General features: G+C 38.1%; 1 protein-coding gene across 1 annotated transcript in view; it reads right to left on the reverse strand.

Annotated features, from left to right (window-relative positions):
- Window positions 1-4,837: 4,837 nt before the first annotated feature.
- The window catches only part of ehd3 (EH-domain containing 3), a 14,705-nt gene continuing 4,017 nt past the window's right edge, over window positions 4,838-15,525 (reverse strand). The window contains exons 4-8 of the mRNA XM_035678164.1: window positions 10,267-10,408; window positions 9,991-10,090; window positions 9,277-9,447; window positions 7,626-7,790; window positions 4,838-7,515 (exon numbers count right to left, since the gene is read on the reverse strand). Of these exons, the coding sequence (XP_035534057.1) occupies window positions 6,988-7,515; window positions 7,626-7,790; window positions 9,277-9,447; window positions 9,991-10,090; window positions 10,267-10,408 (1,106 nt within the window). The 3' untranslated portion in view covers window positions 4,838-6,987. The remainder of the gene's footprint in view (window positions 7,516-7,625; window positions 7,791-9,276; window positions 9,448-9,990; window positions 10,091-10,266; window positions 10,409-15,525) is intronic.

The raw sequence follows: 15,525 nt of genomic DNA on the forward strand, positions 1-15,525 counted from the left end.
GATAAAATGTCCATTTATCAGGCTATAAAAATCTCGATAAAAGCAGGTTTCAATCACAAGCGGAGCTGGAATTGATGATGGGAAGTGATTCAGAGGTGAATCTGGATCTGGAAGAAGTGAAATGACACAAAAAGCTGTAGATGTCCTGTAGTATGAGTGCACAACATTTTAGTACATGGGAAAAACTAAAATGGCTTCATTTAATCTTTGACAAATACTCGTACTGCTTGGCATCACTCAGCATTTAAAGAATAAATTGATAGGGAATTAATCAAGTGTGAGTAAGATTTTTTGAGTTGAAAACTACTGGAAGACTTTACTGTTAGATGTGATCACCAATAAAAGAGCTGCTGTAGCATCCTGACAGTTATAATTTCAAAATTAAGTTCCTCTGCAACAGGTGCAGGACGTTTTCTGAAATATTTGGAAAAAGTCAAACTCAAAAGGAAAATCTGATGGTGCCAGAACAGCAGCAACTGCACTGCAACTGTTTGATTCCTGTCTTTAGATGCCTTAAAATCTACATAAGTGACACCAGAAACATTATTTTAAAATGTACTCAAAATGGTACCTTGGAACTCACTGTACTCACTGTACTCATAATGATCAAACTCAGCAAGAGTAGCGATGACTAGTTACTGTCCACGCCTAAAAAATGAGTTCTGCTGTCGACAGCTGAGTCAGTCTGGTGCCTGTTCTCTCTAAAAAAACATACCGTTCCTTGATAACGTATCAGAGAATTCCTCACTCAGACAACTCTTACATAACAATGATGAAAACTCTGTTCCTGCGTGCCACGCTCACGCACTTCCACTCACATGCTGGCACACATGTAAAATATACAGGAAAATGGATGGATGATGATAAAATGAACTTCTTCAACCGGTGCAGTAAAGAGTGACAGTGTCAGGGGGCTTCCGATAACGTCAAGAAAACAAAATGCCTCGTGAGAGTATACAAATATCTGAGGTGTGTCTTACTTTTAAAACAATATCAAGAACGAAAAAAGTTCATTCTCATACAGCCACATCCTGAAGGTTAACTGTCAGGTCTTTCAGGTGGAAACCATTAGACATTAGAGGAAATATCAGACCACAATAGTGTGATATGTTGTCTTATCGTACTGTGTACTAAGAATGTTGTTTTCTTTCCCAGAGATACTATATCCATGCAGACAGGAGACTTTAGAACAACTAAAAAAAGCGATTAGGACAATAACAGTCTAACCAGTACCAATCAGAACTGACTGCGTATGATGAGAGGTTGAGTGTTACTTTATGGAAAGAAAATCTTACTTTAACACAACAATGAACTTAATTTTTCCACCTTAGGAGTCTAAAATAGAATCATAACATAACTGTGTTAAGAGTTTGGTTAAAATTACTCTCAGGTCACAAGTTGGTATATTTCTGAAATGTTTCCTGGTACCAGAACAATGATGCTTGTTACTTTAAAGGTGAAAGGTCAGGCTTGTTTGTCTCAAAAGCCACAAGAGATTGAGACTGTAGCATTTAAATAAATGAACCAACGCATCATGAATGTGTGTTTAGGTGTGTGCGCGTGTTTGCACAGGATGTTGACCTCGTCCATGGCCTCTGTTTTAGCCAGGAAGAGGTTCAAGGAATGGCCAACAGGACTTGGGGTAACGCACACACACAGACATTTAACACACTGCAGTCACAGGATATAAACACGGCAGAGTCAGCTGACCTGACACCAGTTCAAACAGCATGTCATTCATTGTCTTTATTTTTGATAGTGTGTACCAGGATCTGATCTGACATTTTTCTTTATGATTATCACTAATTGCAGGTAAGACTTTGTAGTTACTATTACCAGATTAATACTTACCTGTAACAAAATATAACATCTTTCACTTTTAACTTGATTACTTTAAAAGTCATTAATAAAATTAAGTTAATGAGGATTAATTCAATGAATCCTGCAAATAGGAACAATTGGGTTGTCACTGTTGAAACATAAGTATAGTCACCTTTACTGAGTGCGAGTGAATTATATCTTATCCTCTTTTGGTCTCTTTCAGCAGTAGCACATTACTAAGTTAGACAATGCCATGCCTCTAATTTCTCTTTCAATTTGTACTTTGTTTTGTTATCATGTCCTGCACTCACACTATCTGCCACCATGGAGACAGAGGGCAATTAACAGGAGGGTGTCACCACCACTCCACCCTCAAGCACCATGCATCGAAGCAGCGATGAGCTGTGACTCAGAGAGAGTCACAAGTGGATGTGTCAGTGAACTACTCTGGTTTGAGCCAGGTTCACTCTCCCCCAGAGGGCGGTTTGGTTGCGTGTTCTAACAAATAAAAAAATAAAAATATATAAATATTATATATATATATATATATATATATATATTAGAATATTTTCACTGATTTTCATTGCCAGCCCTTTCCAATAGGAAACTGAAGCATTTATATCTGGTTTAGTCTGGTGGCTTTGGAGAGAGCATAGATGGATATAACAGCTGGCCTGTAAACAAATATAAGTAAACCGAGGAGCAGACGAATGTTTACATTTCTCAAGTGATTTCACTGAGTCATTTTTATTGTGATATTCATAGAGTAAAATAAAATCAATTAAATAATTCTATATTTATGATATACTCCACATATATCATAATCCTAAATATAAATGCAGCCCCCAGGTTTACTTGTATTGTCTTACAGTTGTCAAGAGGTCGAGACTTTATTGCACAGGCACGAAACAGAGATCAATTGAAAAGAAAATTAGAGCAAAAGAAGTACTCAAGTCACATATTACATACAAAGTCATTTGATATGTTCATGTGCTAGTGAGCACTTTGTGGATCATTGCAAAGGTCAAACCCACTGCACAGTCTGCCTTTATGTTACATTAAGAAGCTAAAGGACATGTTAGTACATACAGTGTATGGAGTTACAGCACATGTGATGTACAATGGTTGGCTCACACAGCATTTCTAATTAATAAATAAAAAGAAACATAATAACATAATTATGATAATGAATGCCTTCTGACAGACTGTTAAGTGTATATTATATTCCCAATGCTTTATGTAAAACATTTTATGTAGGATGTTTAATATAATCCAATCAGTCAGTTTGTTACTTATTCTTTTTCTCTCCTTCCTGGCAACTGATCCATTTGTGGACTTTGAGTTAAGGTTATTTAATTAAATTTAAATGTTTTTTAACCTGTGGCTGCAGGATGATTTTAGCTTGCTTTTATATCATAGCAGTAACATGTACAATGTGTGTGTGTGTGTGTTTGAGAGCACCATCCCCACTCAGTGCTCTGAGATACAAGTTCCCTCGTGTTTCTGGGTGTATACGTTTAATCCTGATCTATAGCTTCCCCTCTCCACCAGACAAACACACACATCTATCACACACATTCACTGCACGCAAAAACACACATGTTCGTATATCACTGTTGACAGACGTAACACATTTATTACCACTGACAAACCAGTTCAAGATATACTGTTTTTCTCCTGAAAAGATAAGATACCATCCAAAACCAGAGACAAAACCTTTCAGCTGTCTCTGCCTCCACACTATTTTTCCTCTCTCTGTCGGCCTCTTTCTCTCTAGTGTGTTTCTGCTCTCTCGCTCCTTCTGTCTAATTTTTCCACATTTTCCAGGAAAGACTAAAATACTCTACTTAAAATAGTTGTCCTGTTGTTTTCCTATCACTTACTTAATTTTAGTTTATTTCTGTTTTATGATCTAGGGACAGTTTACGACACTGGCCATTACAATGCTCACACACACACACACACACACCATCAAAGTCTTTGTTATTCATTATTTGTATCATAAAACCCGCGTGCCCTTCAAGATAGATGAAACAAATACAAAGACTGATCAGCATACAATAAAAACACTGACTTTCAGATATGATGAAGGATGTGGGTGTTGGTGTGTGTCTGTATGTGTGTGTGTGTGAAGGTCAAGGTGGGACAGACAGGAAATAAAGGACAAGAACACAACTTCCTGTGTGAGAGGAGAGAGTGCTGGATCTTCCCTACATATGGTGTGTTTGTGTGAATGTGCTTATATCTGTATATGTTCATGAGGTCTTTAAGTCAGAGGGAATGCATTGACTTCCTGTCACACACACACACACACACACACACACAGAGAAGTCCCTAGATAATACAATAATGTCTAGGATGTCGAACTAATATTTCATGCTATGTTTCCTGTCATTTTTAGTTCATGTCATGTTATAGTCAATGTCAGTGACTCTTGATAATTAATGTGTAAATCTGCTCTTCATGTATATACATGTATATATATTTTAAAGGGTCTGTCAGCTCTATTGAGAAGTTTTAGTTTTATTTAGGGACACAGAGGATTATGCTCCGCTCTTTGCAGAAAGACAGTGTATAGGTGGCATAAAACTGATGTGTTTGTGTCTTTTAGTGAAAGAAAAAGCATGACTGAATGCTTTTATGAAATTAAAATCCTTTCTGTACATGATTCGCTGATTTACTCCCTACATTTCTGATAACAGTAAAGTTGTTCAGCGTGAATCTCAGATAAATTATTTCAGACAGACCGTTTAGGCTTCTACTAATTTACTATATAATCCAATTTTCAAATCTTTCCTTATTTATCAGTTAGTATATTTTTGTCAGACAAGATATCATCATATTAGAGTGGAAAAAAATTATAAATCTTGAGATCTACTTAACTGTTAACTGCAAAATGATGAGTTTAATCAAGACAAATCTACTGTAGTGTATCAACAGCATGATTTTTTCATAAATGTATGTTTCTTTTTCTTCTGAAAAAAAGATAACAAACAAAACCCAGGAAAAAAGAAGGCAGAGTAAATGAATCTTTATTACACTTTTGGACTATTGTTTATGTCGACAGAAAAGCAGTGTGGTACAGATTTTGCAATGCATAACCATCTTAAAACAGAAAAATACCATTACGCCAGTGTATTTACCAGTACACAGGACGTCATGTTGCAATCTGTCAGGGTATGAAAACAATTTGTGAATCTGAAGGACTTTGTTTTGCAGAGAATCCACTTCTAACAAGCATGCTTTTAACATTTATTCCGTTGATCTGTTGTGGCTCGCCTGTGAAATGTGAGCTAGTAGTGATGCACAAAGCACCCAGAGATGGAGGTGGCTGATTTCCCAATCTGTGTTCATGGAATGCGAACAGTCTTTTTATGTACAGTAGATTCACAGTAACGGCACAGAGACAAACAGGGAGGGGCACAAAAACTGGACATATTTCAATTCTGTGGCTCAAGATGGGTGAATATTGTCTCAGCCATAAAACATATAGTGAACATTTCTTATCATATGGTAACCCAAATTTAGTATGTTTAGTTTCATTTTACGATCAGCAACAAACATGGTCAAACGTGAAGTATATATATACACACACACACACACACATACATACTGGCATATCGCTACAGTAAATCAGAAACATTGTACAGAGGGATTACATTTATTACATGTATACAATTTAAAACAAACATCTGAAAAATGTGTCAATTAGTGTTTTGTTACTACAAAATAAGCTGTGTTCACTCTCTTGACTGCCAGGTTAAACAACTTTCAGATGGTAAACAATAACTGATTCATCCGATTTTCAATTAATAACCCACTGGAATACTCCGGAATCAGTAGCTTGTGTAATGCTTAAGACTTAAACATATATGTTACAAATAATACCACTGATACATGTGGTCATGTGTGTACATACAACAGTCAGGATGTGCCCACACAGAACCGTGAACGTCTGCACATTCAACATTCAAAGTCCTTACAATACATTTATACTGAGGATGTCAGCACACTCATGTGTCCAAACAATACTCATTATATGGTTTCATATTACAGTCACAGTATTTCCAAACATGTTAATGATATTTAGAACTATGTAAAAATCATCATCCTCAGTTTCTCACGTGCTTGTTTCCCCATTAGAGAAAGATTTTCCTCTTTCATCGCAGTAGGTCAATCCAGATGCTACAGTAAATGATGTCGTAAACTCACCTCACACACACACACACACACACACACACACACAAAAACATCAACATCTGTATATCACATTTACGGTTTTAAAAAGATGATCTAGGGCCATTTTCTTTTTTAAGGTAAGAGGAGGTGTTGTACTGTGAACTGCTCTGGTTAGAAACTATGTTACCAGAACTCATGTTCATTTTCTGTGTGTGTGCTTCTACACATTTGTGTGTGTTTGTGTGTATTCTCCCGCCGCTTGCCAGGAAGTCTTTGTAGCTGTTTGTTATATGTCGCCATGAAACAAAGGCCAGAATACTCAGCCGTGCCAGGGGACAAAAACACCTCGAGATACAAGAACTGTGAAATGTTTTGCAGGTTGGGTGGAGTACTGCAGTCAATATGATAATAGTTTCTATTATAGATAAAGTTTTAAAGGGGGAGAAGGCGGTTTATTTACTTTTTTATATCCCAGTCTTTTTCACAAAATGACCTTCTTCACTTTTTGTCTTCACATTGTTGCATCTCCTTTTCTTCCAGTAGCTTGGATCAACTCACATTTTGCTGTATTCCAGTGTGTATTGTGTAAGTTTCTTTACTAATTACTTTATCAGCTGTCCTAAACATCTCTAACATATCTCACCCTTAATACAAAGGAGGACACTGGGCTAATGACTTGACTTTATTCAAGGAACTCGTCAAGATCCAGTTTTTCTACCCTGGTAAAAGCATGGAATCAGCCACTTAGTATTCCCTAACTTTTTTTCTGAATGTAACTTAATATTTTACTCTAATATTTGCCTCTTGGGGGGAAGGAAAGACTGTAGATGTGAGGGTGACAGCAGCAGAGAGGGAATGGCAGATGGAAATGGGGTCTAATTTAGTTTTTGCTATAATGCTACAGGAATATTTCTATTTTAAGTGGGATGTGAAAGGGGGAGGATCTACTTACAGGTTTTAGGGATAGGGGTGGGTGTAATCTTACATTTACTCAGGTATTTTCCTCTTGGAAGGCGGCACCAGGTGTGCAGGCAGATCTGATGGCAGTTCATGTCCCTCCAGTTTCACTTTAATCAGGTGATTGGCCAACGCAAACTCCTCATCATCAAGCATCCCATCCTTATCGATATCTGCCAGCTTCCAGATCTTTCCCAGCACTGTATTGGGCAGTTTTGACTTCACCATCTCCCTCTTGGCGTTGGCCCCCGTCACCTTCCCGTTGACGGGAGATAACGTGTAGAAAATCTCATCATAAGCAGGTTTGTCACGGGCGACGACCCACTCTGCCTCGTCGATGCCTTCCCCAGCTCCTTCGCCGTACCCGTGGCCAAACGGGCCGTCCAAAGTACCGTCAAACGCGCCGCCCTTCACAACTGGGTTAGGACGCTGGTTTTCTTCTTGGCGGACCAGGACCATTAAGCCAGCGATGTCATTGGCCAGCATGTCGTCCACTGCTTCCAGGAGTTTGGGTTTCAGAGGCTGGAATTTGTTGAGATCCTGAGCTTGGAGTTGATCCTGATAGAGATAACACAAAAAACACAAACAACCACATCTCAAATTCAGGTATTATCTATCAAAACATCACCTATATATAAATCTGCATTCCTTTGCTCTTTCCTGTTTACCTGCATCTTCTTAAGACTAGGAAAATCTCCAGGTGATATCTGATGCTCTCTCTCAATGCGTTTGTAAATATCTCCCAGACTGCCGATCAGTTCTTTCTTCTTGTTCTCCTTCCCAAACACTGAGGGCATCTCTTTCTTCAGTGAGCTGATGATGTAGGCATGGACCTGCATTGTGAGAGTGAAAGATGTAGTCAAGATTTCAGTTCTGGTTGATTTGGCGACACTTGTGGTTATTGGTGGTAATGCTTAGAAAGTCTTACTAATTTAAATTTCAGAGTTACTTTTGAAATGATCAATGATACAATGTTTATTGACCACCGGGGACAGGAAATAAGCTACGCTGTCAGGAATACAACAGAAGAGGACAAGATAATCTTTCCTCCTGACAATGACTAGGACCAGCTGTTCTGCTGTTGCGGATTACATAACATATGCTCTTGTCTTCCAAATTTTGTCCACCACATGCATGCATAATTTCCTGTGAAACCCTTTGAAGCCTTTTGAATCTAGCACGGAAATGGCTGACCCCACCATCAAATGCAACTACTATGTAGAGAGGTAACTGTATATAGCAGAATGAATGCCATTACCCGGGTTTGATGAAAGTATTAAGGATTGAGACGGATGAGACAATAAGGGCTCACCCATTAGGTCTTATTGGATGTCATACATGCAGCGACAGCTGTTGATTAAATGTCGAAAATGTATATTCAGGAAGATTTAAATGGGACCCTAAATTATTTACAACAACAACATATACACAAATAAACACATACCTGCACTAATGTAGCAAAAAATACGGTGTTCAACAAATCTCTAATTTAAGATTAAGCAATTTCACTTCCAGAAGAACTTTTGATAAATTGCTCAAATGTAACATCATAAGTATCCGACTGTTGCAAGCCTGGAGTCTAGGGACACTTAACACGCCTTTAACCAGATTAGTCATACAGTAAATATCTCAGTAAATCTCTCAAATTACCTTTGTTGACATTTGTTTTTAATATTCAACACAAATTAAACATGGCAAAAGTAGCGGGAAAACCCATATTTGTTAGGTTGCTGTGGTGATATTAATTTTTTCCTGAATCCACCTCATGTCCTTGAAGTTCACCACGAAACCCACAGACACACACACACACACACACACACACACTATCAGCTGTCAAACAGGAAAACAGCGCTCAACTCTCAGTTTGATAACAATGTATGTTTGAGTGTGTGCATCCTCTATTTCCTTCAACTACTACAGACAGCAGACTGTTGCCTCTCATACCTTACTTCCTGTCCAGAGAGGAAACAGGAAACAATTCACTCAGAGGAGAATAGCCTAGAGAATTAGTCTGGTTCTACTGGTTCTGTGACGTCGACAACCGACGACTTCTGTCAAGGTTAACAGCTGGACGGGGTGGGGAGTTAACAAGTGATGGGCGAACACAAATAGAAAACACACACAGAAACACACCTAGAAAATTATTGTAAATCAGTATGTGGAATACGTACCAGACTGATAATCCTTCTGTGGCATTGGGTATAGATATTTTAAAGGAAAAACCAACACCACCCTCTTCCTACTGTTAGCTACATCTGTCACATAACCAGATTCTCCATCACTGAGTGGTTGTGTCTATGTCTTCCACTTGTACCTTACCTTGGCTAGTCTTGCCCTCTTGATCAGATCGTTGAGTTTTCTAAGCGCTGCATTTCTCGGTAAAGACTGAATGTCCTTAAATAAGTCCTGCTCTTCTGCTTCAAACAGCTTCCTGTTGTCTGGAATCAACAGAGGGTGGGACCAGAACGAACCGATGTAGACGCGGATCACCTATCAGGGTGAGGGAGACAGAAAATCAACGGATAGCTAATAGCACCTCATTTTTGAGTGACCACATTGATTAGTTTGTTAGTACATAACCAATAATACATATGGGGTAATATAAATGGGGCATATAATGGGCCATTAGATGACAACTAGAGGAGTTTTTAATCCAAGGGAAAACCCCAAACCACAAGTTTTTCCACAATTTTAGGACTGAAGACAATATCAAGGTATGAAGAGAGGTGCATTATATCCACAACGAGCCTGAGGAAGACCAGGTCGGTGTTTAAAGTTTACCACTAAGGCCTGAGGGAGTTGTGTTCCAGTGTTCAGGTATCTTTGAATTGCATTTTCATTGATATTTTTATTCAGTATCAAATGCATTGAGGTTTTATGGATGTACACACAACTGCACTGCTCTGCCTATCTCAGCTCTACCTTCTGCCCAAACTGGATTTTCTGATTAGAAACACCAAACAAGATGGTGGAAAGCTTTAAACCCTAAAGTCCACTGTTTGTTTGTTTTTAAATATTTTAGGTTTACTATACCTCAGGGGTGTTGACTATTTTCCCCAGTGACCACATCAGGGCACCATACACCCTCATCAGCTGCTGGGTTTCTATCTGGTCAGCCTTGTTCAGCACAACCCTGGAAAAACAACAACACAAGAGAACAGCGTTGATGTTGACTGATTTGTGTTAAGGCAAAGAACAACACTGCACGAACATCCTATCAGGTTGATATAAACGTACAAAAAGAACAACTATTCATGTCTATGTTGTCTAGAATTGGATACGTCTGTAAATCAAGCAACCTTACAGTACCTGATCTTGTCCTCATGGTTCTTCAGGGCCTTTATAACCTCTGAGAACTCGTCCGAGATGTCCAGTTTGTGGGCGTCAAACAATAATATGATCCTGTCCACTCTCTCTGCAAACCACTCCAACACAGCCGCAAAGTCATAGCCTGAGAGGAGGAAGAGGAGAAGGTGAAATTGTGAAATTTCAGAGATGGAAGAATGTAAGAAAAAAAGCTGTAACAATGTGTATCCTTTCACTTCCTGTTTCTTTCTTTGCTCCCGTCCCATACCAGTGTGAAAATATCATTAAAGAAAGGCAATTTAATTAATTAATTTAATAACTGGAATATTCCTATTTTATTTGGGATACTGTGATGTTGCAATATTCCCAGGAGGAAACTGTTACAATGGCTTCAGGTCATAGAGGAGGCGATGAGGACACCCATATTACAACATGCTGAGAGAAAAGAATGTCTGTTTACAGATGGAGGCAGTTCTGCCAGGGTTCAACTAAGTGGCTTTTTAAAACAAAACGATGAGGGCGGGGAAAAAATAAATAAAAAGATTGTCTTATTTGGCTCTGATTTTTACACAACAATGACTTTTAACAATTTAGCATTATAAATGGACAGAGTTAAGGCCAAACGTACAATGCAACCACAGGCTTCTAAATGAATGAAGGTAGTAATGAATGCATTGATGAATGACTTAGTGCCTCCATAAATTCCTACATAATGCATGAATAAATGAATCAGTGATTAAATCTGTCAGCAGCAGTACATCATTGCCTCCTTTGACTTTCCATCCTACTCAAGGACAAAACTTACCTAGAGAAATTCCACAGTATATGAGAGGAGAACAAAGAACAAAGAACAGAACGAAGGATTAGTGGGCTAAGACTTCCAACCAACACTGAAGGACACATAAAGGATGCAGAGTTAATGGTGAACCTGTTACAGCTGAGATTATATGGATGGCAACTAAGAGGCATTTGCTGTCAGTTAGTAGTAGCTTTATATTAATACAGTCAATGTCAAATGGATTTTCTGAGGAGCTATGTTTGTGAAAACTTTTAAAAACTAAATTACCCGGCACTTTGAATATATCTAAATCTGACTCATAAAATCCCCCTTTTTACATACTTGCCAAACTGCTGCTATTGCTACTGTGGCTGCGCTGCTGCTCGTCCCAGTGGAGGAACAGTTTATACTCAAGGTGAAAGATTTCTACAGAGCAAAACTTTCTAAACTCTGAGGTTCTGATATTACATGATAATGCTGTCATGATGCCTCCTTATCAGACTCCTTTACAAACAATTCTAAAAAAAGAAAAATCACCTTTCAGAACAAAGTATAATGTTGTTGAGTGTTCAATCATTCCTCGCTGGGATGTGAGCAAAAGATTATCAGTTGTAGCAGTATGTAAAACATGGAAACTGGTTTTGTCTTTCTCGCCCATACGAGCACAGCTGAGAGGAGACAGAGGGCACACTGCTGCTTGGGCTACAGTGGGTTAAGAGAGAGACAGATACCTTGATATTTTGAATTTTAGTGGATTATTCTTCACACAAAGCAATTTTTACATGGTGTGGGGAAAAAAACAAGACTGAGTCTAAAGCTCCACTATCGTCACCTAGGACCTGGGACAATTTTCTTATCACAGAAGGGCCAAATCCTAACAAAAGTTATCTCAGGATACTTTTCAAAAAGAGCAGGTCTAAACTGTAGTTCTTATAAAACTATTTACAAAGATCCAACAGTCCCCACCATGAGCAAGCACTTAAACAATTAGGGTTTATTTTTTGTGGGCTCATGAATACCCACAGTGAATTTTCCTATAACTTGTGTACCAAGCTAAAATTTTGTTATGCTCTTGTAGTATCAAAAATGGAGATGACTCATGTTATGGGGAGTATGTAAAACTAAGAAAATTTGCTTAAATTATTCCAAGTAAATATTTTGGTTTGATAATGGCAGAAGAATGCTTGGGGCCAAAAAGAGTCTGATGACTTTTTTCTGGCTTATGTTGCTAAAACTAGGAGGAAACTATTAGAGAGTTTAAAAAAACAACAGAACAGAACCAATCCAAAGTCTAGGGCGTAGACATTTGTAAGCTGTGTGCTGGTAAACATGTCGTACCATATAACATTGCTTGGGATATCCACTTCCAATGTTTTAAAACGGTCTCTTAGTGTTACAATTTGATTAACTGTATCTCCTCTGCCTCTGCGGGCATTCTCGCCGCCATTTAGCCACCATTTAGAAATGCAAGATGATCAGTAAGTGCAGAGATCTCCGATCGTTTGGTATCACAAGACTAGAAAGAAACACTCTGGCTATGTTTATCCATATGTTAATATGAATAAATATCCAATTGGGAAGTGGGTAGCTAACAAGGTAAACTCAGTGAAAACTCAGATAAACTGAAATATATGTTCTTTCCCCAAACCATGTGACAAAAGTCTGATGAAGAATGTGTAACAGTCCATAAATTCTTCAAAGTATCGCTTTAATTAGCCTTTTTGCAGCTGGTTGATGCCCAGATTTATTATCTACAATACCTCCATAAGGACATCTATGTAGGCAGCTATAGCCTGAAAACTCCTCATCTGGACACACACACACAAACAAATACAGACATGGATAAAACAATGCAACAGGGTGAAAGAAATTATAATGATAGCACACAGAACTTACAGATATCACACACCCAAATGAAACATGAAAACATATACATGGCATGCAATAAAGAAATGAATGGAACTGGATGAAAATAAAATGAAAATGAACAGACACAAACAAAAGCTCTACCATACACACTCATACGCTCTCTCTGTGTGAGAGACAACACAGATGTGCTGACTCAGTAGAGGTTAATGTTAGCCTGTTTTTACATCCAACAGACAATAACAGGGTCACACCTCACTGTGCTGTTTATTTGGTTTGACAACACGTTCAGAAGACACTTTGACCAGACAAACAGAAAGCAGAACAGAGCTGATGTAAATCCATTTTAATTAAATTACTTCCAATTGTAAACATTATAAACATAAGTTTGGTTGATGCAGACAGAGCATTTCACTCTTAAGACAACGTTCTCGTGACAAGTATTAATACACACCCAACCCTGCTATGAAGTAATGGGCTGAACTCAATGACCAGAATATGATCCTTGTTCTTACTAAGGCTTTGGAATTTGTATGTTTATATATTTTATCATCTCAACACTCATCACTAGATAATCACTACATTATCATAAAACATGTTGATGTTGATATAGGTAAAACTTCTCACTTCAAAATTGTGGGTATATCATGACCTTAAAGGTCCAGTGTCTAACATTTAGAAGGATTTATTGGGAGAATACAAGTTATGTTTTCATTAGTGTATAATCACCTGAAAATGAGAATTATTGTGTTTTTGTTACCTTAGAATGAGCTGTTTTTATCTACAGAGGAAGTAGATCATCTTCTAAGGAGGCCACTATGTTGAACTGCTATGTTTCTACAATAGTGCAGAACGGAAAAAGTTTGCGGCCACTGTAGTTTCTCCTACACGCTTGGAAGGCTGAGCTGTATCAAATGGTTGCAATCTGCAACTTAACCAATAGATGCCATATACATGCCAAATCCTAGACATTGGTCCTTTAAAATCTGAACTGACATAAATTTTATTCCATCCCAGATCTGCTCTTAATGCAATTTGCTCCTTTTAAGGCTGATAACTAATCCATTAGTGCTGTTGTTTTATATTGATAAAAGCACTACAACAGGTTTTATGTTCAGCACTAGAAGCAAGCAAGACTGCTTTCACCCTTACTTCTCAATAATTCAACAAAGGAGATGTTTTTTAAGCTCATTACCATACTCAATTCTTTTTTTTTGTCATACTGTGAGGTGCTATTGATGCTAAATGTGCTGTGATAAGAGTCAATATTAAAAATGTCAACAGTGTTTTGGTAAAAGAGAAACAATCCCTGTGGGCCTTACTCGACATAAGGAAACATTTAACAGTGAAAAATGAAAACTGGTTTTCAAAATAGAGAACAAAGGAGAGAACGGACAGAAACATAAAGAATTCAAAGATGGATAGAGAAAGAGGGAGTGAGTGAATGTGGGAAAGACTAAAATAGTTGTCTTTAAATTATCCCAGCTCTTTTGTTAATGTTAACGGTTGGTATGGCAATGCCAGCATTTAGCCTTGGGAATGCCAGCCGTGCTGGACACACATCAAACTGTAAGAAAGCTGGGTAGAATCCTTGTAAACCTTTCACACCTAAACGTCTCTTCACACTGCAGTCTCCGCATTCAGTTCAACACCAGGGCTGTGGAAGAGCTGAAGAATAATAATATCAAGAACCACACAGCTGTGGAGTGTTTCTTGCAATTTTCTAGAAAATCCCCACGAGCTAAGAGCAATGTGAAATGAATGGGTTTTTGTGTAAATAGATGGGATGAATTAAGAAAAAAAAACATTATCAAATTAAACGGCCATGTGAGACTCTTTTACTTTGACTTCAATGTCTTGCAGCTTCTACATTCTTCATTTATATGAAGATACTAGACTTCGAAGGACATTTGTTAAATTATTTCCCTCTCTGAATCACAGTCAGATCACAGTATGTTTTGTACCTAAACAAAAAAACATGTTGGTTACCACCACATGATTAATGCATGACATGTCTCCAGTAATGTTGGGGAGGTTACCAGAATGTGCAAATGACATATAGATCTGCTACAAATAACAGTATGTTGTATTTTCACCACTGCAAAACTTACTAAAGACTTACTGAAGTGTAAACAAAGGAAAATCCCTAGAATAGTTTTATGGTTCTCTGGTTGCATTTTCTGCTCAGCAGTGACTTTGAAAATAGTGAATTTTGTTTCCGTGCCAAAGCTAAAGCATATGTAACTACTTATGTGCAGCTCTTGTTTGTTGACCATAAAAGTTTAATGTGTGTTTTGCATGTTTTAAAATCAGTACTGAACTGTACAGTGTTACAAAATGTTAAATCGGAACCGTGTGCATGCATGTGTGTGTTCGTGCATGTGTGTGAGAGTGCACATTCAAAGCTCATCTTGTTTGCCACTGCTTCCTGTTCTTTGAAATGAATGAAGCATAATCCTCCTGATAACTAAAAGCTAAAATAAACACACACACACACACACACACACACACACACATCCAAAGGAAATGCTGACATGGTAGTTCAGAGTTCAGTGGGATGAAGGGGGCTGCAGCTGAACGAACACTGGCTCTCTCCCTCTTTCTCTTTCTCTTTCTCT

This window comes from Morone saxatilis, unplaced genomic scaffold, assembly GCF_004916995.1.
Source record: "Morone saxatilis isolate NCDOM2014 unplaced genomic scaffold, NCSU_SB_2.0 Contig7, whole genome shotgun sequence".
NCBI lineage: Eukaryota > Metazoa > Chordata > Actinopteri > Moronidae > Morone > Morone saxatilis.